Source organism: Ursus americanus, chromosome 7 (genome assembly GCF_024610735.1).
Source record: "Ursus americanus isolate L20-20 chromosome 7, mUrsAme1.1.p, whole genome shotgun sequence".
Taxonomy (NCBI): Eukaryota; Metazoa; Chordata; class Mammalia; order Carnivora; family Ursidae; genus Ursus; species Ursus americanus.
In genome coordinates, this window is record NC_142133.1 from 22,817,175 (window position 1) to 22,843,466 (window position 26,292).

General features: G+C 43.8%; 1 protein-coding gene across 1 annotated transcript in view; it reads left to right on the forward strand.

Moving 5' to 3' along the window:
* EML6 (EMAP like 6) overlaps positions 1–26,292 on the forward strand; it is a 275,854-nt gene that overhangs the window by 220,160 nt on the left and 29,402 nt on the right. The window contains exons 27-28 of the mRNA XM_087863403.1: positions 4,618–4,819; positions 4,929–5,055. Of these exons, the coding sequence (XP_087719529.1) occupies positions 4,618–4,819; positions 4,929–5,055 (329 nt within the window). The remainder of the gene's footprint in view (positions 1–4,617; positions 4,820–4,928; positions 5,056–26,292) is intronic.

Sequence of the window (26,292 nt, forward strand, 5' to 3'; positions counted from 1 at the left end):
AACTCCAAGCAACAAGGTAGGGGCCAACTGAAGGGGCTTGGGGGCCCCACTCTCGCTTTCACCAGAGTCACTCTGTGTTTTGTATTTTATACGTTGAGTCTCTGTGTGAGATTGCTTGCAACATTCTGTTATGAAAATGTTCAAGCATATAGATAAGGCAAAAGAATGATACAGTGAACTCCTAGAACTCCACCACCTAGATTCTACATATAATTCAAAGTAAGTTGTAGATATCAGGATACTTACCCCCAAATGTTTCAACATGCATATCATTACCTATTGTTTAACATTTGCTTATGGTTTTTTTTAAGTAAAATTTATATATAGTTGAAATACACAAATTTTTTAAGATTCCTTTTTTTTTTAAGGATTTTATTTATTTATTTGAGAGCAGGTGTTGGGAGGGGAGGGACAGAGGGAGAGGGAGAAGCAGGCTCCCGCCAAGCAGGAAGCCCGACGCAGGGCTCGATCCCAGGAGCCTGGGATCATGACCTGAGCTGAAGGCAGACACTTAATTGCCTGAGCCACCCAGGCGCCCCTTAAGGTTCCTTTTGATGAATGTTGACCAAGACATATACCTACATGATCCAAACACCTGTCAAGATATAGACCACTATCATCGCCCCGGGAAGTTTCCTCATGCTAACTTCTGGGTCAGTCACCACCCCCCACCACCTCTATTCTCACATGAAAAGACTATTCCATTGTTTTCCACCACAGTTAAGTTTTACCTGTTCCAGAACTTCATATAAATGGAATGATCAAGTAGGTACTGTTTTGCGTCTGGCTTCTTTCACTCAGATAATGTTTCTGAGATTCCTCCTTGCTATTCGGCGTAACAATAGTCCGTTCCTTCTCACAGCTGAGTGGAATTCCACTGTATGGATAGAACAGTCTGTTTATCCACACAGCTGTCAACGGGCACATGCTTTTCCAGTGTTTGGTTGTAATAAAGCTGCTGTCAACATTTTTTTAACGAATCTTTGTGGACATGTTTTCTCCCTCTTATGTAAATATATAGGAGTGGAATTTCTGGGTCATGGGGCAAGTGCATGTTTAACTTTTTAAGAAACTGCCAGACCTTTTTCCAAAGTGGTTGTACCATTTTACATTCTCATCGAGAAGGTAAAAAAGTCCAGTTGCCAACATTCAGTGTTGTCCAACTTGTAGAATTTAGCTGTCCAGGGAACAGGTAATGTGATCTCATTGTGCTTGTACTTTATGTTTCCCTGGTGACTAATGGTGCTAAACACTTCTTTGTTTTCTTATCGATCATTTGTGAAGTGTTTGTACAAATCTTTTATCCACTGTTTTAAGTTGGATTGTTTATCTTTTTGTTGAGTTCCACTATGTAAGATCTGATTGAAGAAATAGTTTCATAATTTAAGAGCATTTGAAAACCCCTGGTCATTGTAAACTACTTTGAGAGTATCACTTCTATTCCTCTTCTTTTTCTTAATCTGGTTTGTCTGGCACACTTTCACTTCTCAGTATGTGGACCCAAGCTGATGAATATTTCCAGCTGTATAGTCACACTCCTCCAGGGCTCTGAGTCTGTTGGACAAAGTTCTCCATCTGTTAGGGACTGAATGGTTGCTTCCCCACCAAAATTGATATGTTGAAGTCCTTCCATCCAATGTAACTGTATATATAGAGAGAGGGCATTTACAGAAATAATTAAGATTAAATGAGGGCATAAGGCGGGGGTTCTGATCCAAGACGATTGGTGTTCTTGTAAGAAGAGACACCAAAGAGCTCACGCTCTCTCTCCATGCATACACACTGAGGAAGGGCCATAAGCACACTTTCGTGTGCTCATAGATAGTATGTCTAAGCTAGGAAGGGAGCGCTCACCAGGAACCAAATCAGCTGACACCTTGATCTTAAGCTTTCCAGCCTCTTCCCAGAACCGAGAGATGAATCTCTGTTGTTTAAGCCCCCTCCCCGCATGTGGCATCTTGTAGGACAGCCCTGTCATGTAAGACACATCCCACTGCAGTATTCTAGCCGTGATTTCTCTGTCACGGGGTCTTAATGATCCTTACGAGTTCTCATCACCACATAGTGATCTCTTTGCCCAAAATTCAAGTTCCATTAGACTCTAATGTCATGTCTTCTTCTTGACCCTGTTTCTTGTTCTCCTTTCCTAGGAGTTACATGGCCTCTCTTCCAGGCAGTTTTCTTTCAATGACTAACACGTGCCCTTATATATTCAGTTTTACAGTTTAAAATCTTCTTGATGAGATATTCGTCCCCCAATAATCACATTATTTCCAGCCTCCATGGAATAGACTCTCCTTTCCCAGAGTCCACCCATTTTTCTAGTACCTTAAATCGTGTATCAGAAAACCCGGCTCTCTCCTTGGACACTATCTATATAGCTGGCCAGTTGGGTTCCCATAGCCTCCGTTTCCTTTGCAAGCTGCGCCCTCCCACTACCCCAGCAAGGTTAAAATACACCATGTCATTTGTATTTCTAACACCCACCTTAAGTTCTCAAGTCTCCTTCTCAGAAAATCAAAGGCTCTAGAGAATGTTTCTTCTGAGAGGAACCTTGTCCGTTACATGTTACAGGCGAGAAACTCTGTGTGAAATGTGAATCTGGGGAGACGGTGCACCGCTTTCATCGAACTCTCAGGAATTTCTCACCAAACAGCAGTTAACACCCAGCCCTCTGGAGACATATTCCCGATTCTCTGTTCTTTCATGACGCAGCGGAAGAGGAAAGTTGAGGTAGTGAGTCCCGACGAGTGGCACACAGACGCGTGGTTTGACATGATGACCCAGAAGCACAGCTTGTCGGACCGGCTGTGCCAGCTCTTCAGGAGGCCCCTTCCATAGGCCCTGGGGGAGCCACCAAACATCCCTGCTGGCCTCTTCCTCCTGGGGGAGCAGCTGGTTTCCCAGAAACATCTAGGAACTGTGAATTCTCTTTATTGTTCCATGGAGCAGGGGTCATGTTTCGTGTTCTGAGAATCTTGAATCCCCCGCTGCTGCAAGAATCTCAGCTTTGTTAAATCACTTCAGTGGCTCAAAGCTCGTTCCTCTTTCTCCTCTGTCACTTTCTTTCACTCTGCTACCTGATTATGGTCACCTTAGAACATTTCTTCTCCTGAACCTTTCTTTTTGGATTTCTTCTTTCACCCTGTCTGGAAACCCTGTGTCCCGTGATACAAGCAGGGGTATGGAGCAGCACGCCTCCGGCCCTTTGCCTTTGCCCACCTGCAGAAATAAGCTTGCACCTGTAGTAGACCCAGTGGGAGGTTCCTGCTTCCAGCTGGAAGACCAGCGGGGCGCGCGGCTGCAGCCACTGCGCCCGTCCTCCTTGCTCCCGTGATCTCGCATAGACCTGTGTGAAGAGTGGTTTCCCTTGGAAGTCCTCATTTTGCTCTGCCTATTATCTAGCAAACTAGTAGCTCTGGAAGGCTTCCTGGAAATATGGCCTGCCCGGCTGCTTTGCTAATCTTTTACGGTCGGCGCTCTGTTGAGGAGTGGGCGTTTGCCCTCCGCTCTCGGGCGGGGTCCGCCAGATACAGAGAGATCTTGACGCAGAGTGTTTCAGAGTCATGCACTCAGCTGCACCTGTCTCCTGCCATGTGTCTGTGCTGGTTTCGGGTTCCCTAGCATGCCAGTCCAAAACCCTCTGGAAGCCTCTTCGGTTATTGAGTCCAGTTTCCATCGGGGACACCGATGGCCCTCTCACAACCTCAGAGCGTGCAGCTTCCCATGTCGATGAAGGTAATTCTCTGGTTGTTGCTGAGAGGACGGAAAAACTCTCCGTCTTTAAATGGCTCTCGCTGAAGCTGTTTTTGCCGGGTCGTGGCTCCTGAGCCAGAAATGGAAGCTGGTTTCTGGTGGCAGCTTTGGCTCCCACCTCTTGTCGGGGCTGCCCAGTGTGAGTGGCCGCCTCATGGTCCAGCCTCCTCCTTCCCCACCTGGGATGAGTGCTGTGTGGCCTGGGTGTGCAGCTCAGAAGAGCTTTTCGTAATCACTCATAAATTGGGCTCTTTTCTTTGGTTATGGTTGTTGAAAAGGAGCTTACTTTTTTAAAGCCAATTATTTGAGTGTTTCCAGTGAAAATTATTTCCAGTATCTGTGGCAGAAACTGCTGTGTTCGTTTTAAGTCCTACTTTAGGCCCCAGGATTATAAGCGGTTCCTTGCCCTTCTGTCCTAGCCTGGGCTGTGGTACAGAAGCCACTCTGGGGGTTGACTGGGAAGACACTTCTGATCTCAAATGTCAGCCAGACTTACCATCAGGAGTTTACACGAGAGACCCGTGGAGAATGTACATTTGATATTTGAGAGAGACATGTAAGCTTTTTACACTTCATTAGGCTCCCAGAAGTAGGTTCTGTAGTCTAACGTTTCTTTCCTTCCCTCACAAACTACATACTGAGGACCCACGATGAGCCAGGTAATGTTTTAGGAGAAAAACAGACCGAGTTCCTGCCCTCATGGAGTTTACACTCTAAAGAAACAGAGGGAATTTGCTTCTCAGATCGACTGCTTAATTTGCATCCACTGGAAGTTACTCTGGAAGAGAACATGGATGAAATAGTGTGGAGGTGGGAGTAATGAGACTCAGGATGGGGTACTCACGGTTTCTGGCTTTTCAGGGTCAGCATGCAAGATTCAAGAAGTACGTGGGGCACAGCGCGCACGTCACCAACGTGAGGTGGCTGCACAACGACTCCGTGCTGCTCACGGTCGGTGGTGCCGACACCGCCTTGATGATCTGGACCAGGGAATTCGTGGGGACCCAAGAGAGCAAACTGGTGGACAGCGAGGAGTCAGACACGGATGCGGAGGAGGACGGAGGTGAGCGAGCCCCAACCTGCCACGAGCCGGCTGCCCCTTCCCACACATCCCACCACCCCCCCTTCCCGCTGCCAACCAACTCCACGCCCGTTTCTCTCCGTTGTTTGAGGCTATGACAGTGACGTTGCTAGAGAGAAGGCCATCGATTACACCACCAAGATCTATGCTGTGAGCCTCAGGGAGATGGAAGGCACCAAACCACACCAGCAGCTGAAGGAAGTTTCGGTGGAAGAAAGGTATGGTGTCGCCAGGTTTGTTTGCATTTGTTACATCTGATGACAAGAAACTGATTTCAACAAGAGTTCATTTTCTTTGCCCTCAGAGTTGCTACTTAAGCTAGTCTTTTGTGTATATGCACAGAGTCTTAACCAGCATACAGACTTAAACTGGGGGAAATTGCCCATGCCCTTGATATGTGGCAAAGGGTGTGTTACACTTTGCACAAGTTGGTTGTGGACTATGACTTGAATAGATGTGAGATCTGGTTGAACCGGGCTTCCCCTTGCCCAGAAAGGATGTCAGGATAGCCACACGCTGTTGGGAATGTGATGGCTAACAGGAGACATGCTGATTGGAGGGGTAGGAGGGTGGGAGGGCTTCTAAGGTCCTGAAGGAATATTTGTGGGTCATGAAAAATAATCTTCTGTTCTGACCAGAGTCTGTGCATTACACGGTCTCACTTGGCGTACCTTCTCTCATTGTGTCTGCACCTGCCCGAGATTGTTCAGGTGGGTTTGGTGAGTCCAGACCTAACCATTTTTTTTTTTCCACCTCAGGATCTTTATATAGAAAGAGAGTTTCAGATGTTATTTTGGGCCTTTTTGATGTGCTTTTGTAAGTACTGATAAGGCAGATAGCCAAATAGACATTTTTAAGAAAAAAACTCATAGTTACTACAATTTCTTAATTTACCATCTCTATACTAGGAAGGCTAAATACTCACTAAAAACTCTAACATCTGAAGAGAATTTCATGGATCACAAAAATGTGTTAAGAATTCTCTGTGGGTTCTTCACATTGACATGGGTTCAGTGTTCACAGGTACCCTGGTCCCACTATAATTAATGAGATTCAGATTGTTTTTTTGCATTCAGTATGGCTTTCTGCCTAATAATAATTATTTCAAAAATTTGATCTATCACTTCTTTAAATTAGGTGGGAATGTAAATATAAATACTTCCCCCTCCTGCTTCAGTTCATTGCTAGATATTAAAATAAGCTTGATAAACAGTGGGGTACGATCCACAAACAGATGGAATCTGCTGCAAAAATCCCTAATTCACCTTTGGCATCTTTGTCAGACATCACTCTGAAGATTCAGTTGTCTTTTGATTAAAAAGTTGTAGAGATTTTTCTGCAGTAGTCTATAAATTATAGTTTAGCTTACTTGCAACATGGTTTTTCTAGAGGCCACAAAGAGAAAATAATTTTAAAGGGCCTACTTCTAAGAATAAAGAAAAAAAAAGAACCATATGCACATAAGTGCGCTAATAAGCCTCGCCCTTGAATAATCCACGCTTACCAACATTTGGCCTAAATTAAACATTCTTTTGGGAGAAAAATTACCCAACCTTTCCAATGTCACATAACATTATGAAATGAGTTGACTTGGCTATTATTCCAAGGTTGTTTCTGGCTGATGTCTACAGCCCAGTGCTTTGTCATGCTGAGACTTGGGCCGGCCACCAAGATTTAGAAATCTAAGCAAATTCCCAATTCCAAACACGGCAGTTGATTTCTAACCTAAACTGAGGCTCATCTGAACTTCCCCTTGTCATGATGTCTCTTTGGGTAGGCCTGTAAAAATATTCATCCCTGTTCAATTAAGGAAAAGGAGTGAGGGGTGAGGGTACAGAGGACTTTTAAGAATTTTCAATCTTAAAAACTCCAGAATTCAGAAGCTACCTTACCACATCAGTTTGGGAACTTGTCATAAGTACATTAGCAGCCACAGGATTGACTTTTTAAAATATATACAAAAGAAAAAAATGCTGCATAGTATTAAGAGATGTAGGGGTAGGCAATTCAGGACTCTGTTGGCATTTTAAAATAATTCACACCCAGGGTATAGTGAAGAAAACATGCAGTGAACAAAACATTTTTGAGATAAATATAGGGTTCGGAGGAATAATCAAGCCTTTTTTACACAGAGCAACAACCTTGGTAACTTAAAAGCCTTGACAGCTTCAGTTCCCAGAGTGGGCTGTAACCAGAGAGCAGGACGCCAGCTGCAAGGCATGCTGGGAGCAAAGCTCGACCACAGCAGGAAGGGGTGAGCGGGGAAGGAGCAGCCAATGGTGTCTGAATCAACTGCGTCCATGGGGGCAAATCCTAATCAGAACCAAAAACACGCAGTCTCCACCAGTCCTCCTCAGTAATGTTAGGGGAACGTGAACCTCAGAGATAGGATGGTAGACAGCGTCTGAACTGCAGAATAGAGAAGGGGGTGCCAGGCAAGGCGGGGCGTTCAGAGACTTTGTGATAAAGCAGGATGAGAGAGGGAAAGTGGGGTGGGGAGGACTCTTGACAATAAGCTAGGCAAATACCTCACCGGAGTCCTCACCTGGGATAAGAAACGGGCCCTGTGGACTCCAGCATCCCAAGCAGAAGAGGGAGAGGTAGAGACAGAAATGCTGGGGACCTCGGATGAGAAGAGTTTTGGGTCAGGCAACACCCACCTTCTCCCTGCCAATATTTAGGACTGTCAGCCCCGACACTCTCCCGTTTGACTCCTTCAGGTCCTCCTGATTGGAGAGACAGAGGCTCTTCTTGACCTGCCCTTTGTTGCTCCCTCCCACGCATACCTGCAGATACCTGGGCGCCTTTTCTAAACACCTGGGCCAAGACATGCCCCAGTAAGACTAATGGGAGACAAACACTGGAGAATGACAAGAGGCGGGAGCTCTGAGCAAGCACTCAGTGCGAGGACTCGTTTTGCCTTTTACCAGTGTTTCAGGAAATTCTACTTCCGGTTTAAATCCTTTTCCACTTTAGAGCCATGAGATGAGCACAGGATCCATCATATTGAAAACAGTGCCTTGCAGACAGCTGCACATTACACACCAGTTTTTAAGCAACTGCATTTCTAATTCCTCACATTTCAGATAGTCCTAGATGGGTTCTAATTAGACTCAATTATTTGATTTTAAAAGAGCTGCGAGGCTTTGGATTGTGCTTCTTTGTACAATTTCTAATACTCCGTGAGTTCTGATTCTTCAGCAGTCACAGGCTCTTTAGTTCCGATCTTATGAGAAGTGGGAAAGTGGAGAGAAATTTGTTAATTGCTCTCAGAAGAATACTGAGTTATACCTACGAAATGTGTAATCCTTTACAGGCGTTTATCAAGTACCCTGGTCCCCCACTTCAACTTTGCCCTAGCACAGTGGGGTGCCTTGCCCCTTTCACCTAGCCGCACTGGTCTAGCCAGCACCCAGCCTTTGGTGAACTCTTGGGTAATCCTGTCGCTCACCTGCCGTGTGTGGCATGTGGCTGAGGAAGTCAGGAAAGTTTGGGGAACATAGGCTTTCAGACCTCATCTGCACACTCAGGGCTGCCCCGCAGTGCTCTCCTTCATCGTCTGCCCACTCCAGTTCTGGTCTAAAGCAACCTTTCCAAACCCCTGCTGCCTCTCAGGTTCCCACACCCACCCCGACACACCGCCTTGCTTTCCACTTTTGGCCTCATTCCTACTTTGCCATGTTTTCTCAATATTATGGCTGTTCCATCCACCTGCAAACTTAAAATTATTACTTAATAAATACTTTAAATGTCAGTTCTTTTTCAGAAAAGACAAAACAGGAGGGGGAAGCATAGTTTTCAGAGCAATTTAAGATACAAAACGCCTACCTTCATCACAGCACAAGGGGTAGTACCAAAATACTGTGTTCTCACTTCAATAAAAGCAGTTCTCCTGAACTCATCAGGTGACAAAATCCCTGAAATTTGCTCAGCACCAGATTGCTAGAGTTGCCTGTAAAATTAAGAAGTTTCTTTCACCACTTTAGCAAGGTCACACCAAGTTGATATGTCATTTTCTAATTTATAAGGTATGACTTTCAGTTTCTGGGAGGTCACCTAACCCACAGTGGCCTAAGTAAAAGGAACCTATTGGCTGACCCATTGGAAAATCCATAGGGACAGAGTGACTTCAGGTGTCAAATCTTGCTGTTCTCTCTCCATATCTCAGTTCTGCTTTCTCGGTTATTGCAATTCACGTAGCAAAGTGACTGCAGTGCCTGGACCTTAGAGTCCAGTGGCAAAGAACTGCCTCTGATGGACAAGTCTTGCAAATGTTTTATGATGTACTATTGGCTCTGGTGGGTCACATGACCACCCTTGAACCAGTCACTGGTGATCTGTTAAATATGAGCCTTTTATTGTTCAAGTAAGTAGTCATATGCCACCCATAGACTAGCAATGTAATCACCTCTACCAGAAGTAAAAGTCCAAGGTGGTTAACGAAATTGGATTTCTGTATGAATCCAAAACAGGACATGTCTACTGCCCTCCACCTTTTTCTTGTCATATACACACTCTTAAAACACCCCAATTTAAACTATCCCACATAAATGATTGAAAACGCAGTTAGCGCCTCCCCCAAAGAGTTTCAATCACTTACTGTGTCCAGCCCCACGTCCAGGATCTCGGGAAACTATGAAGTCTTCTCATCCAGGTCCGGATAAAGCTCTTCATAGTCCTGTGCTAATGTTGACCACCATAACATGCCAAATAGACAGCGGTGAAGAGAGGACAGAATGAGGATTGTTTTTTAATCTGCCACATGGAAGGAGAGAGTGAGACACAATATGTAGTGGTTTCCAGTCCACGTCCGTATCATCCTCTGCTAGCTGGGACGGCCCCGGACCCCTGCCCTTGCCGTGTGCATGTTTTGCACAACTCAATAGTAGTACAAATGTTGGAAGAAGTCAACAGTCAGAGGATGTGAAGGTTGTGTTTGTTACGACAAAAGGTACACACACCAAGTGAAAACACACAGTAGAAGGTGACACACTATCTTCTAAGAGAACCAGCTTCCCCTAGTGTTTCAAATTCCTGCTGGAACGTAAGCATTGCCCCTGTGGGGTAAGGATTCTCCCAGGCACCAGAACCTCCTATGTCATTCCCATAGGAGAACTGAATCCCCCCCACCCCCAAATCCCGCCCTGAACTCCTCCCGGACTCTTCCAGAAACTCTGGCTCTGTGCTTGGCCTCTCCCCAGATGACCATGACCAGCGCACGCAGGAAGACAGGGAGGAAAGGCTAACTTTAAGAGACATCTCCCAGAAGGCCCAAGCTTTAGGTCCATCTAATTCCATTTTTATCCTTTACCCTCTGGCCCAAGAGTTGGCATTTCATAGTATCAACCTAACAGGAAAAGGACTTTTGACCTTTCGGACTGGTAACTACTTGGATCCTCAAAGTCAGTCATATCAGTGAAACAAGTTACTGTTTTCTTTTGAAAAACCAAATCATTTTTCATTCTGTCCTCATGTTTTGATGACAAACTGAACACTGGTCAATTGGTTACTGTTGGTATATATTACTTTTTAAAAGCATAGTTCTTATTTGTCTCTTGAGGTAATAGTATAACCTTTTTAGGTGCAGGCAATTCTGATGGTGTTACTGTCATTGTTGAATGTTTAAATTGTCACTGTGTGGTCTTTAGCAGACCTTTCTTTGGGTTGGTGTATGTGGCTTTTTCACAATACCATCGTGTACTTCTGAAATTGTTTTTTGACAAGAGGTCAGTCACACACTCATCATTGGTTTTCCTGTCCCAGCATGGAATCTGGTTTCTGTGAGTGCACATTCGTTCCCCATAACTACTGGAGGTGGCTTAAATTGTTGTAGACCTAAAATAGAAAAGAATTTTGAAAAGCAACCTTTTTTAAGATCATGAGGTATACTGATATTTTAAATTTAACTCTTTTTTGCCTTGTTTTAATAGGACCTTTGTCATGCTTTAGTGCACCATATACATATATATATATTGTATTTCTAAAGATTATTTTGGATTGTGTCTTGTAAAAGATGGGAAAGCTTTCTTTTCCTTTTCTGGTTTTGATTCTTGGCTCCAGCTCTCTGAAGTTGGCTTCAAAGAATGTAAAAATATAGGGCACCTGTTATCTTAGATAGAATTTCTTAGAATTAGTGCACCGTGAGAGATATAACCTAAGTCTTTCAGGTGTGACCTAAGCTCTCTGTCAGTTTTGGCCCCAGCAGGAAAGCAAGAGCACTCTGAAAAGAAGTAATTTGGGGAGAGTTAAATGAAAGGACTAGTCACAAAGGTGTGGGCAGGATTAAGGGAAACAACAGGGATGGGGGAGCCCCTCCACCACCCTTGGGTCCGAAGGTTGGTGGGGAGAAGTTGTTGTCAGATGTGGGGAGCATTAGCTGTTGAAGCAGACTGCCTTACAGAAGCTGAGACCTGAGGGAGAAGGTTAAAGGTCACAGACCTGAGTCCCAGCACGGAGCTCTCCAGGGAATAGACTCCCCAGTTGCATTCTCCTCTGACCCTCTCATCTTCCACTGATGCCCCTTTCAAGCTGAAGCCAGTCAGAAGTCGAAGGGCACGAGTGCCTGTTGCTGTAGTTGTCAGAGGCCAGCCATGGAGGGCTCAGAACAGGAGGAGAGAAAGCGTGAAGAGGAGACAGGGAGGGGTGGAAAATATCCTGCTCATGCCTTTCATTTTTTTTTTCTAATTGAAACTGTGATAATAATATCACAGAATAATGGCCATTTTAATGTTGAACAATAATTTCCTATCATTTATAAAAGCCTTTGAATATATACTGTTATTTAAAGATACCAGTAAATATAACCAAATCAGTATCAAGAATCATTAGAGACGCTTAAAGCTCTACCCACTTTTAAATGGATCAGTTTTGATGAGCCATAGTTTTACACCCCTGTCTAGGGGTGTCGGAAGAATTAACTTCTAGAAAACAGTAGTACACTGAGAATGGTCACTTTTTTTTTTTTTAAAGATTTTATTTATTTATTCGACAGGACAGAGACAGCCAGCGAGAGAGGGAACACAAGCAGGGGGAGTGGGAGAGGAAGAAGCAGGCTCATAGCGGAGGAGCCTGATGTGGGGCTCGATCCCATAACGCCGGGATCACGCCCTGAGCCGAAGGCAGACGCTTAACCGCTGTGCTACCCAGGCGCCCCAAGAATGGTCACTTTTTAAAATTGATACTTTATATTCACATTACATTTTTATATTCTCACATATCTTTAAAAATAACATGAACATCTTTGGCCCATCTCCAGAGGTTTTTTATTTTCACGTTAAGAAAAAGAACAAATTGAAACTTAGAGCTGTACAAATGTCTAGTGCCAATACCCAATGTTTTGTATGGATGAAATTACTGTGCAACCCCAATTTTAGATTATGAGGTAAGTGCATGATTGCGACACAGGTAGATCACAAAGACATCTTTTCTATAATTTACAGATAGGCTCTATAATATCTCCAAATGTGGCATGTGCTCTGTTACTAAGATGCAGATGCGCTGACCAGCCATTGGTCTTCCAAGTTTCACATGGCTGGGCCGTGGGTCATAGTTGATTTTGTTTGACACACTTGTCTCCATCTCCTCATCCCCTCACTGCTTAGACTAACCATCTGCTTGGGGAATAGGAATAATGGAGATTTTTATTTGGTATATTTAGTTGGAATGTGCACTCAGACAAAAACCTTAACTCTGTGATGGAAAATACAAAATAAACACCAAGTGCGTCATGTTTATGGAAATCGGCATGTACATATTCAGTAACTTCTGTTCCTCTAAGTGGGGACGCAGGTTAACTCGGGGGTTGCGTTCTCACGGCACCTGAGTCAGCAGTCTGTATTCGTTCAAGGTCCGTTATTAACAAGCACTGAGGCCTGCAGGGTTTGGCTGGCTGTCCAGGGATGAAGAAAAGAATGTGGGAATTGACCCTTTCTGTTTCTACCTTTATCATTATATTTTCCGCCTTTTACTTGAAGAAGGAGAGGTTCAACCCTTCCCCTGCCTTCTCACCTCAGAGGCTACATAACTGATGGCCACCAGTCAGAATCCCACACTGAGCTAAAGCCCATCTCCCCTTCCTCAGCCGGGCCCTGGGCTTGCTGTCACCTCTCTGCCTGTCTCAGACCGGGAGGGTCGTCTCTCCCTTGAGGAAAATGTCTGAGGTAGATGAGTTCGTTTTTCACACATAATTGTATTGTCTTTAGCACCAGTGCAATGTAGTTTACTTATGAATTACGGAGAAGTGTAGAAATGATGACGTTATTGTTCTAGTCATCTCCTGATTAGATGTGTGTAGTCTAGATGGCCCGCTCTTCGACCTGGCTCTGTAACATGTACTTAACCATGTCGTAAGAAGTAGTTTCAAGAAACAAAGCTTTTTATACACTTGTACCAAGCAAGCCTTGAGTCTTAATTAAATACTATTTGTTTTCCAGAGAGGAGGTCCATAATATAATTAGAAAATCACTTTCAAATTTGAATATCATCTTTAGTGTTTTTGTCCTAAATGATAAAGGGTTACGAGGTTGAGCTACTGTCGGGAATTATTTAGTACCCCTATGTATTTTTTTCATTTCCCTATCATCCAATAGTAGGTAAATGTCAAGATATCTCTTTTTTTTTTCTGTTTTCTTCCCAGTTGTATTGAGAAATAATTGACATCAATGTATAAATTTAAGGCCTACGACATGATGGTTTGATTGACGTATATTGTGAAATATATCGCCGCAATAGATTCATCTAGCCTCCCTCCTCTCCTAGAAATACAATAAAAAAGAAAGAAGGAAAAAACCCTTGTCTTTGAGAGGAGGACTCTGAGGATGGGCTCTCCGCCTGTATACCACACGCAGTATCTACGGTCCTCACACTCTACATTACACCCCTGGTTCTGACTTACCTTCTAACTGCAAGTTTGTACCTCTGACCGCTTTCCTCGTTCCCCTCACCCTGCCCCTCCACCTCTGGTAACCATAAGTTTGTCTCTGTTTCTGCACGTTTGGTTGGTGGTTTTAGATTCCATATATAAATGACAGCATATGGCAAGTGGCCAGATTTCCTCTGTTTTTAATGGCTAATATTCTACTCTTTATTATACCACTTCTTCTTTATTTTCATCCCTGTAGGGACACTTAAGTTATTTCCGTGTCTTGGCTATTGTCCATAATGGTGCTGCACACATTGGGGTGCACATATCTTTTCAACTTAGTGGTTTAGTTTCCTTTGGCTAAATTTCCCAGATGTGGGATTACTGGATCATATGGTAGTTCTATTTTTAATTGTTTGAGGAACCTCCATACTGTCTTCCACAGTGGCTGCACCAGTTTGCATTCCCAGCAAAGATTCCCTTTCTCCACATCCACTATGTATGTTGTCTTGCCAATGATGGCCGAATAGGTGTGAGGTGATATCTCATTGTGGTTTAATTTGCATTTCCCTCATGCTAGTGATGTTCAGCATCTTTTCTTGTACCTATTGACCTGTCCTATATCTTTTTTGAAGAAATGTCTCTTGAGGCCTTTAGCCCATTTTTTAAGGTTTTTGTTTTTTTCCTTTGCTATTGGATTGCATGAGGTGTGTGTGTGTGTGTGTGTGTGTGTGTACATACACATAATATTAACCCCTTATCAGATACATGGTTTGCAAATATTTTTCCCATTCCATCAGTTGTCTTTTCACTTTTTTGATGGTTTCTTTTGCTGAGTAGAGACTTTTTAGTTTGATGTAGTCCCATTTGTTGCTTGTGCTTTAGGAGTCATATCCAAAAAATCATCACTAAGACCCATGTCAGGGAGCTTTGTTGCTATGTTTTCTTCTAGGAGTTTCCAGGTTTCATGTCTTACTTTTAAGTCTTTAATCCATTGAGTTAATTTTTGAGAGTGGAATCAGATGTGGGTCCAGTTTCTTTCTAATGCATGTGAATATCCAATGAGCCCAGAACCATTTATTGAAGAGACTGTCTTTTCCCCATTGAGTATTCTTGGCTCCTTTGTCAAATATTAGATTGGCCATGTACGCTTGGGTTTATTTCTGGGCTCTTGATTCTGTTCCATTGGTCTATTTGTTTTTATGCCAGTACCATATTGTTTAATGACTGTAGCTTTATAGTATAGCTTGAAATCAGGAGTGTGATACCTCCTGATTTGTTCTTCTTTCTCAAGAAGAGAAAGGTATTTTAGCTATTAGGGGTCTTTTGTGGTTCCATGCAAATTGTAGGAGTGTTTTTTCCTACTTCTGTAAAAAATGCCATTGGGATCTTAAATAGGGATTGCATTGAAATCTCTAGATGGATTTTGGTAGTATTGACATTTTAACAATATTTATTCTTCCAGTCCATGAACATGGGATACCTTCCCATTTCTTTCTATCTTCTTCAGTTTCTTTCATCAAGATCTTACAGTTCCCAGCATAAAGATTTTCACCTCTGTAGTTAAAATAATTCCCAAGTACTCTATTATTTTTGATGCTATTATAAATGGGATCAATTTCTTTACATCTTTTTCAGAAAATCTGTTGTTAACATGTAGAAATACTACTGACTTTTTGCATGTCAATTTTGTATCCTCTAACTTTACTAAATTCATTGGTTAGCTCTAATAATTTTGGGGTGGAGTCTTTAGTATTTTCTCTATATAAAATGTCATCTGCAAATAGAAACAGTTTTACTTCTTCCTTTCCAATTCTGATACCTCTTATTTCTTTTTCTTGCTTGATTCTCACTGGGACTTTCAGTACTATGTTGAATAGTAATGAGAATTGTCACTTTTGTCTTATTCCTGATCTCAGAGGAAAAGCTTTCAACTTTTCACCACTAAGCATGATGTTAGCTGTGAGCTTGTTTTATATGACCTTTATCATGTTAAGATATGTTCCTTCCATGCCTAATTTGTTAAGTTTTTCTCATGATTGGATGTCAACTTTTATCAAATTATTTTTCTGCATCTATTGAGATGATCATATGTTTCTTTTCTTTAATTCTGTGGTGTATCACTTTGACAGTCTGCATATTTTGAACCATCACCACATCCCCAGAATAAATCCCAGTTGATTATGATGAGTGATCTCTTCAGTGTGCTGCTAAATAAAGTTTGCTGGTATTTCATTGATAATTTTGGCATCTGTATTCATTAGGGATATTGGCCTGTTATTTTCTAGTAGTGTCCTTTTCTGGTTTGGTATCAGGATAATATTAGCCTTGTAAAATGAGTTTGGGAGTGCTCCCTCCTTTTTGATTTTTTTTTTTTTTTTGGAAGAGTTGGAGAAGAATTGGTGTTAATTCTTCCTCAAATGTTTGGTAAATTTCACTAGTAAAGGTACTTCATCTTGGGCTCTTCTTAGTTGGGATAATTCACATATTTTAAAGTAGAAATCATCACAGTTAAAATTTTTAATTTGAAATCATTCCTCATTTTTGGCCATTTTTTATAGCAAAGGTTAGTTAATGACAGAGTTTTATCAGTTGTTTTATTACCATTACCTCCAACATTTGAAACCTTTGGCATCTTGAAATTCCCCTTGTTTTTTGATTCTGGAGTCTCTAACTTTTACAAAAAGAGTTGACTCAGTGAAAGTCAAAGCAACACTCAGCTCCCTTGGGGCTTTCTTTTACATCTTAAAACCTCAATAGATGTCCAGTGTTTATCTGGAAAGTGGCTGGCTGCATTCTGGCAAGGGCCTGTCAGGGTCCTTGGCATTAATCCCACTGTGGCAGCAATCTGCTTGGTCATCATGATAGGACAGTGATGTTGGTGATGGAAGGATGACAATACAAAAGTTAGAGATGTAAAGTTTCTTTAATTTTGGAGTATTGGAAAGCTATAGGCATGTTTACATAAGGCAGAAACAACAGCATTTCCTTAGCCAGTGTGAAGGCTTTGCACGTCCCCAGAGTACCCCAATGAAACAGCCAGCCATACTAATGAGAACTTTTTCCAAATAGAAGAGTCTCCCTTTACTGTTCTCCTGAGGTTTTATTTTATACCTTTTAATGTTCTGTCTCCACCCCAACACATACCCAAGTGTTTAGGATAGTCTGACTACGTGCCTGTAAGCTCAAGAGGTATAACCACTCTAAAGCAATTCTCACACGCTGCAACATGTTTACATGAGATTAGGGAAACCGCCGTGGGCTTGACCAGAATCTTGTCTCAGCATGCCCTGGTTTCAGGCTGTGTGAGGTTATCTCCACCACAGAGGGATAGGGTCCTTGGTCATCCTTCTGCTCTACCTGTTGTGCTTGCCAAGTTCTTCTTTGTCTGTCCTTACTCTTTTTTGCCAAGTCTGAGACTGGCTTCGTGGAGGATGACCTTTTGGGGCTTTGTTCTGTTATCCCACTCCTGTTGTTGGAGGCCTTAAGAGGCCTTTGTTGTTGGCCAGATTTGGGGATTCTCATAAAGCCCCTCTCCCGCAGCTAGGATGTGAACTCTGTGAAAGCAAAATTTCTGATACAGTGCCCTTTCTCCGAATTTGATAACATGCCAGCACTCAGTAAATGATTGTTGAGGGAATAAAGTCCTTAACAATTTAACAAGGTTTAGGTTCATTTCTAGTCACTGATATCCACAGGCTAGATATCAAAGTCTGAGATCTTGGTGGCATCTTGTCTTTATATCCATAATCCAGTTTGGAAATTTCTTCCTCTAACAATTTGGCACCCCTGGCCATTTTTCCACCTCTCAGGTCAGTTTCCCCCTGGCTTCTGCCTTTAAGCAATTACAAACAACAGCCCTTTCCCCTGGTCTCTGTGGCATTGAGACTAACTATCCCCTTTTTCTGGTGAGGAGTGTGTGACATGGGTGATCCAGGGGACCAGGCTCCTCTCCTGCTCATTCATATGTGCTATGAGCTGCCTTCCAGGTGGATGGATGAATGGTGCCTCCAGGAGTCCCCATACACAGGGACTTGTCCCCAGGCACCAGTGGCCCCCTGCACTACTCACCCACATTTGACCGACCCTAGCCGTCACCATCTCAGTATCTCTCTGTAACCCCCACTTGTGGACCTACAGGTAAATCAGGATCCTGAAGGGCAATCCTCTCCTTCCCATCTCAGTAGTGTTCCACTGTGAAGATGGCAGTTTGGGCACCCCCAAATATGCATAAGGGGGGTATTTGTCCTGAGCGGAATCCCTCTTCCTCTCTTCCATGGTGTGCGAAATTATGTCACCCTCCATCCATCTCAGGTCCCCAGGATGAGGAGATGCTGGGGTGGCATTGCCAGGATTATTCTTAGCAGGGGATTATAAAGGAGGAATCTGTGAATACTCCTACATTAATATTTTAGTCCCTCTGGTACATTTTTAACCATCAATCTATGCCATATGTTCCTTGGGAAACCAAGAACCTTTTACCAATCCACAATTAGAAGCAGATTCTGAGCCTTTTATAAATGTTGGTTTCCTCATCTCTGAACAGTTGGGTCCCAGCACCAAATGACCTCAAGATTGCACTCTAGCACTAGGGTTTTGCAAACCTTTTCCTAAGTTGTGCTTACTGATGAATGGGGGAAGGCCTTAAAATTGATCTTCTCCTACTTTATCATATCCCTTCTGAATAGGTTTATACAGATTTATGAACTTAAGCAAAAAGAAAATTCTATAAAGAGAACTATATACCATGGGTTTATAAAGAAACAGTAAAGGAATTTTGTTTTTCTTGCAGCCCCAAATTAATAGCCACCTTTAATCCTTGGATCCTGAATATATTGGTCTATGGTATTTCAAGATACTTAAAGTTCCACTGGATTGTCAGCTTTGTCTGTGAATTTCTTAGTGCCTCAAGGGTCAGCACTGTGCTGTCCTGGTTCCCCCGTGTGCCTAACGCAGTGCTGGGCTCATAGTACAGGATAAACAAACGTTTGTCGAATGAGTAGATGAATGGATGAATTTACTTAGTCTGCTTCTCTTAATGTTTAAATATATCCATCTGTCCTCAGAATGGTCCACAAATCCCTTCTTGGTCATCGACCACATTTACCTTCATTTTGTTAACATCCATGGGTGGTCTCATCTTCGTGGGACATGGCGTGACCCATGTGGAATCTGGTGTGGGATGATCTCTTGGTTAAATAATTTTATGTTCATACCGTCTGTCTGTTAGGAATCAAATATCTGTTCTGTTTAAATCTATTTAAATAACCCAAGGCAAAAAGAACAGAAAAGACAAATGTGTGTTATTGTAGCCATCACACCTATGTTACATAAAAAGCTTCTTTGTCAGCGGATTTACAGTGAAACAAGGACATGCCCACAAGTGGCGAAATGTAAAGCTATTGCAAAGGTTAGCTAGATTTCCCTGAACTGAAAGAAACCACCATCTCTAGGTAATCCCCAATTTTTCTTCTAACCTTTTCTGCTATGTTTAGGGAGAGGAACCTGCTCCCCGGTTTTTTGTTTTTGTTTTTTAATGCTGTATTTAATCAGTCACTGCCCATTTCAAGTTTGCCTGAGGCACGATGAGCTTGGCGAATCAGGACAGTGCTCCTCTCCGTGGGGAAATAAACGAATAAACAGCCTGGCACTTCCCCTTTCCTCGCTCCCCTGGCCTCACAGAGGCTCTTTGTCATCATTGATCAGTAGCTGCTTTGTGAGCTCGGGTTGTAAGAGCTGCTAAGAACTGACGGTCTTGCTAACAGGTGCTTCCAAATTCACCCTCAAGGTTACCACTTGGAGATCTGTCAAACCTGCTACTTCCTATCTTGACGCTTGGTCCGATAAGTGGGAAGCTCTGATAAATTCTCCGTTTCCATCCCAGTTGTGATGATGGATTGACCTCAAAGAGTCTAAGAGTTTGTTCTTAGGAGACCCACCATCACCTGTCTTTTGCGTGTAAGCCAGGCTCAAACTGTACTCGGGGGCAGCAATGGCATATGTGCGGGGCAAACAGGGCAGGGTGTGTCCCTGCGCTTCCAGAGCATTTCTCTCTAGGTGAGTTGTTTATTCTGCCCCTTAGTTCTGTACTCCTGGCTGCTCTGAGTAGGTAGAAGGTAGCAAGTTTCCTGTTCTTTAATAAGGTGGGAAGACGTGACGGTATCCATTTAACTCCCAAAATGCTGAAATTAATCATTTCAAACGCCTATTGTTTGCCTCTATAACTCCGCTGAAAGCTGAATAGTTGGGGTTTTTAAAGGGAATTTAATGTTACCTTCATAAATGATTTCCTATTCAGTTCTTTTGATTTTATGTATTGTTTGAAGCAAAATAATGACTTCTCTATACCTGATAATTTTAGGAATTAAACCTGCCATTCTTCAGAGCATAGTTTGTTCACTTTTTTTATCATAAAAAAATGTGCCAGGACTTGAAAATGCAGAGGTAGAGTGATTTTTTTTTTGAAAGAATAATACACCCAGGGAATCATACTCTTACAGTTTATCAGTTGGCTCAAACCCGCTGGCTCACGGAGCTGAAGAACGCATCACACATGGGTGAGCGATTTTCTGATGGGAGGGAGCGTCTCTTACAGGACAGTGGCAGGGCTGGGTGCAGTTGTTCCTGTCAAGTCCCCGAACATCTCTCAGATCTCCACTTGGAGGGAATGGGCGCTACCAGGGTCGTTACCCTCCCTTTTTCTCCTGTTGTGTGGTTGTGATCTGGTAACTGGGGAGGTGTTTGCAGAAGCAGTTGTTGGGGTGCATGATTCTTGCCGCTTGAAACAGCACCCCTGGCTGTAAGGTGTGGAGGATCCGAGTGTTTTGTGGGTGTTTGTAAAGCATATTGGCTCGCTCTTTAACCAGCCCCAGCCCGCTCCTTTGAAGTTCCCGCCGTGCTCTGCCATCCGTTCCCCCTTCCCGTCCTTCTCAGCTATCAACTTCCTGTCTCTGAGGAGTTCCACTACAGACCAGCTGACTGACCGCGGCTCCTGCCAGCCATGAGTTATATCATCACCAGTAGCTCCCTTCTGCATCAGTCTTAAACTTCTTAAACTTCTCTCCTTTAGATTTCTCATTCCCAGTAATCCTGATCTTAATCCTCATTAAAGCATTCTGGATGCCTTGATACCTCCATTTTTCTAGATTCATCAGCTCCTCCTGGCCTCATTGTTTTGTCTGCCTGAATGCTACTTTTCCAGTCTTCTTGGCTCTTCACCCCTGTATTTCCCCTACAGCACATACCTCTGTTCTTCTGACTAGAAAATCGCACGAGTGCAGACTGCCCTCACCAGAGTCTGTGTTGCCAGGGACACTGAGGCCCTCTGCACTGCTCCTTCATGTTCATTCTTGTCTTTGGTTGGCTTCCTCTGCCAGCCACTCCACAGTCAAAGACAATTCTTCCTCATCCGCCTGCCCAAACCCTATACCCGCCAATCTTGGTACTTGGTTTTTCTACCCTACTTCGTGGAGAAAACAGAAGCTATTGGGCATGAACTCCATCTTGGCTCTTCTTTATCTCTCCTCTGTTTTGCTTCCCATCCTTTACCCCATGTAAACCATTCACCTCCTTCCTTCTCAGAGGAATGAAGTCCCTCCTCTCTCCTCCTCTTCGAGGCTGGTCCCTCAGCTGGTGCTTGGACCTCAGCCTCCCAGCCATCCTTGCTCCCTGATCAATTGCCTTTCTCTTCTGTATCTCTTATGCCACTCCCCCCAAACTGGAGTGGGTCCTCAGCCAAGAAATGCATTCTAGTCTTTCCCATCCCCACCAAACTCGGTTCAGGAGATAAGTAAATCTTCTGAGTGATCTTACATACTTAAACACGTATTCCCGCCCTTCCCTTCCTTCCCCTTCCCTCTTCTCATCCAGGCTTTACCAAATCTCTCCTTCACTCTCTAGTCCAACCTATCAGTCAATCTTCTGTCCCTGTCATTCTGCTGACATGGTGACTTTCAGTTTCCCAAATCCTCTTTGTCTTATTAAAAGGAGAAATATGTTTCTTCTAGAGTAGCATTGTGCAGTAGAAATACAATGCAAGCCACATAGGTGATTTTTCTAGTAATCACATTTAAAAAGTTAAAAGAGATGGTGAAATTAATTTTAATAATATATTTTATTTAACCCAATATATTAAAAATATTATTCCCACATGTAATCATTGTGAAAATTATTAATGAGTCATTTTATCTTCTTTTTTAAAAATTATTTTTACTAGGTCTTCAGAATCTGGTGTTTATTTTACAGTTATAGCACATCTTAATTTGGATGAGCCACATGTGGTCACTGGATGCCATATTGGATAGTGAAGTTATATCCATTCTTCTCTCATTTACTTTTTAGAAACCATCTTTCCTGGCCCTCCTCCTACCTCTTCAGTCATTTCTTCTCAGTGTCCCATGTCTGCCCCTCCTCTAGCCAGTCACATGCTGTTGGTCCTCAAGCTTCCAACTCTAATCCTGATAATCTCATATATTCCACCCATTAGCTGATGGTTCTCTGAGTTCCCACCTCTCAGTTGAGCTTCCAGCCCACAGACGTCCAGAGGTTAACATGCCACAAGGGAGCTCATCATCTTTTGTCCTGACTCTTCTCCTCCTGTCTCAGTCATTGGTACCACCATCCACCCAGGTGCCCAGGCAGAAAACTAGTATTCCACTTGAATTGCTCTTCCTCCTTCAACCCCTAGAACTAAGCAACTACGAAGTTCTTGAAGTCTACTTTGCCAGTATTTCCTTAAAGATTCCCTTGTTTCCTTCTCTACAACCACTGCTTTAGTCAAGATCTTCCTCATACTTCACTTGGATTGTTGGAGTGGCCTCTTCAGTAGTCTGCCCACATTGTTTCTTTCTATTCTTTGTGCCTTCAATTTTCACCCAAATAAATTGATATTCACCTAAAATGGCCAAGTCTGGGATTATATCCCCATTTTGTTAAAAAAAAAAAAGGGGGGGGGCGGGGTGCTGTGTTACAGGCTTCAGTCCAAAGCATTTTGAAGTTGGCAGGCTTCCCTCAGGGCATCCCATAATTCTCCTGTCTAACTATCTCCCTTCCACTCCAGTTCAGTACTGAGCAGCTCTACAGGTGGTTCTGGGAGACATAAGAATACGTTCAGCAGAATCCAGCTCCTTTTGTTTTGATAACGGAGCTCTCCCATGGCTTTATAGAGTTTTCCTCAACCTGGATTTATCTGAGAGGGATGGTTCTTAATCTCTCTTCTTCTTTCTCTCTCTCAAATCACATACATCTTTGAAAATTTGCTAAAGACATGCCTCATTTCCCCCAGAAAAATGCACAGGTGCAAACACAATTTAGCACGAGTACGTGAAGCCCACCCATGGGCTGATAAGTCTCGTTGGAGAACAATGCCGAAATCTCAGATCATCTGCGGGCTCCCACCAAAAAGGATCGAAAGTAGCTTGGTTTCCCAGGACATTTCGAAAACTCTTGGATCACTTGATGGCACATTTTGGAATCCGAAGAAATCTATGTTTCCTCTGAGGACCCTTTGAACATTGTCTGACTAACAACACTGAAAACAATTCCAAACTTGCATTTCTTGGCTAAATGTAGCTGATTTTCTCCACACCCACACCCCTCTTTATAGAAGCTGTTTGCAACGACTTTGTTTCTTACCGGCTTTCTGAGCCTCACTCCCCAGTTGGCTGTCATGTTGTGCTCATCTGGGGGTGTGACTGATCTTCCACACGGCTTCCGTCATTTCAGATGCTTCCCTGAGAGCCTTGGCTCTGAGCCCCCTCCGGCGCATCTCAGGTCATCATGTGCTCTGTTCCACCAGCACCCTGGGGAGGAGACAAAGAGGGGCAAACACCACCAGGCCCTGGCCACCTCTGGGGAGCGCTCTGTGGGGTGAGAGCTCGTGTCGCGGAGACCTCACAGGTCTTCAAGTGAGCCTAAGCTTTCTCTTCAGGCCAGCTGCTGGACGACAGGATTGCCCCACCGATTGACCTTCTCATGGTCCTTCCCTGCCCAAGAATGTCCCATTTCCACAGAGGCCACGGGGCTGTGTGGTAGGGAGTACCACTGGCAAGGGTGGGTGTCGTAGCCTGCACCCCAGCGCCGAACAAGAACACTGCTGCCTCACTACTTAACATGCAGTCACGTGCTTGAGGCCACAGGCCTCCCCTCTGCTTCTTGCCTCTGCTCTCTCTTCCTTGGCAAAGCTTCTCTTCTGCTCTCTCAGAGCTCAAGCCTGTCCACCGTCCTCTCCTGATTATCCAATTTGTTTGCTCATTTGCTAGGCTCCCTCCGTAAGTTCCTTCCCCAGTAGAAACTCTCTTCTTTATTTCCCTGAGTGACTTCAAAGTTCCACTTGCCCCCAGAGGCCCCTTTGTGTCTCTGCTCCACCCCTCTGGGATCCCACCACCCCACCCCTACCCCCCACTGGGCTCTTACCTTCCCAGTTCTCCCTGCTAATCCCCCACTGCACTGACTCCCTTCCTGGCTCTCCGGTCCTGAGTGCCAGCTGGGACAGCCAGCTCTAACGAGTTTATTGGACTGAAAAGTGAGTGAATGTTCTCATGTACCCTACTCTTTCCCACCTCAGCAAAGCTTTTCAGAGTCACATTTCCAATGGAATCTGAATCTGGAAGGATTTAGATCTGCTGAAAAATGCCAAACCTCCAGCCTTTGGCTGCGTTTGAGATTTTTGGCAGCTCCTCCCACGTCTGATATTACGAACACTGTTTATAGATGCCTGGAAAGAAGCCTTTAATGCTTGTATTGTGTTTTAACTTGCTTTCCTTTGGAGGCAGGGAATTGTCAAGTAAGTATTCACAGCACTCTGGAAAAGCCCCTGTTCGATGAGCATCCAGTACTAAGCGTTCATGCAGAATCCACAACCACCAAGGGTCTAGACTTACAATCCGCTGAATTTGCCACCATGCAGGTTTCTTCCTTTTGCCCCTCTCATCTTCAGTTTTGAAGCAATACAGCTATAAACGTATGCTTGTGAAATAAGAAAGAAACATTCTGAGATTGCTTTACTTTTCAGTTTCTAACTGAAAATCAAGGTGAAAAAAAGCATCGGATTGCCTCTATGTGTATATATATACAATCTCGTGTATATATAAACGCGCAGTGTCTGTGCCTGTATGCCTACTTCGTATATACTGTATAATATGGGACATATTATACAACCTGCGTGTACCCTGAAAACGAACCCTGCGTTTAATCTCAAATTCTGCCTTTGAACCATGCTGTAGCCCCAGTGTCCTCCTGCTCCCATCTCAGACCTCGGCTTGCTTTTGTCACACACTTGAACATTCTTAGGTGAAAGAAGAAACCCACGGATTTCATTTGAAAGTCCCACTAAAACAGAAGAAAGAGCAGATGTCCTGGGAAGCGATAATTAATGTGAAGGAAGTGTCTAATTGCAAGAACTGGCATGCCCCCAGCCTCCCGGTTTTGCTCAATTTGGTAGCAAATGACATCAGCCGGGGGTGTCGTTTTGCAGAGATGTGCTCGCTCCCTATTCTTCAGCGCAGATAATAATACCATTTGGTCCAATTATCACTTATGATTGCATAACCTGTTTTGATTGAAGAGTTTCTCAGAAAATAAAGGTAACTTGTTTTGCCCCAGCACAAAAACGCAAGCCGTTCCAGCAGGCAAGCTGACCTACCCAGAAACACTGGGAATTATTAGGCTAAATTATGAGTCGAACTTGATTTGGAAACAAAGCATCCATTGTGCATAACTCCCAGCGACATCCAGGAGGATGTGATTGTTTTTCTGACCACAAGTTTCTCCCCAGCGCACTCTCACATAAGCAGAGTCCCCAGGCGCATTCGCAAAGTCACAGAGAATGTACGGGAAGCATTGACAAGGCTTCCTTTTTTCTCCCTATTCTGTAGGCGCTTTAGTGCAGAGTTTGCCCAGAGACGCCAGGGTATGAGCTTTCTGAATTTGTAGACCGGTGCACTCTTTCATTTCTGTTTTAGTCCTTTGCTGGCATGCCTGGGAAGCATGGTTTGTGCCACACGGGAATGTCTGTTCACTTGGATAATGCTTGTGCATGAATGAGGTGGTTGCTAACGTGGCTCTAAACTGTACTAAGTTTCTTACTTGGCTTTGTTTGCTGCTTACAAGGGGATCAAGGTAATCCTTTCTCTTTGCATAGCCCAAGAGCAGTCACTAGTGGAGTGGGAACCTGCAGCAGGAGCTGGGACAGGTCTCCCCTACCTATCCCCCGCTCCCTCAACTCCGAGAAGTCTGATTTAAGGGAACCCCACGTTGCAAAAAGTTGGCCTACTCGTGTGAGAGTGGAGAGTTTACCCATCACAAAATCTCTTAGCTAAATTTGGAACCCCCGAGACAAAACCGAGAAGAGAAAGGCCGACTTCGGGCTGACGGCAGCAGTTTAACGTCGACCATAAACCCCAGGTGTAGGGCAGAGTGGGGATTCTTTCTGCCTCCTCTCCCTGTACTTCCCACTTGCCCTTTCGTGTATCGAGAATGATCTGGGCACTTGGCTACCTGGGGCCGTTCCCAAACCTGACCTGTAAGTCCCACTTCACACCATGCCATGATATCTGACCTCCTAATTCTGATGATCTTTGACCTCCTAATTCTAAAC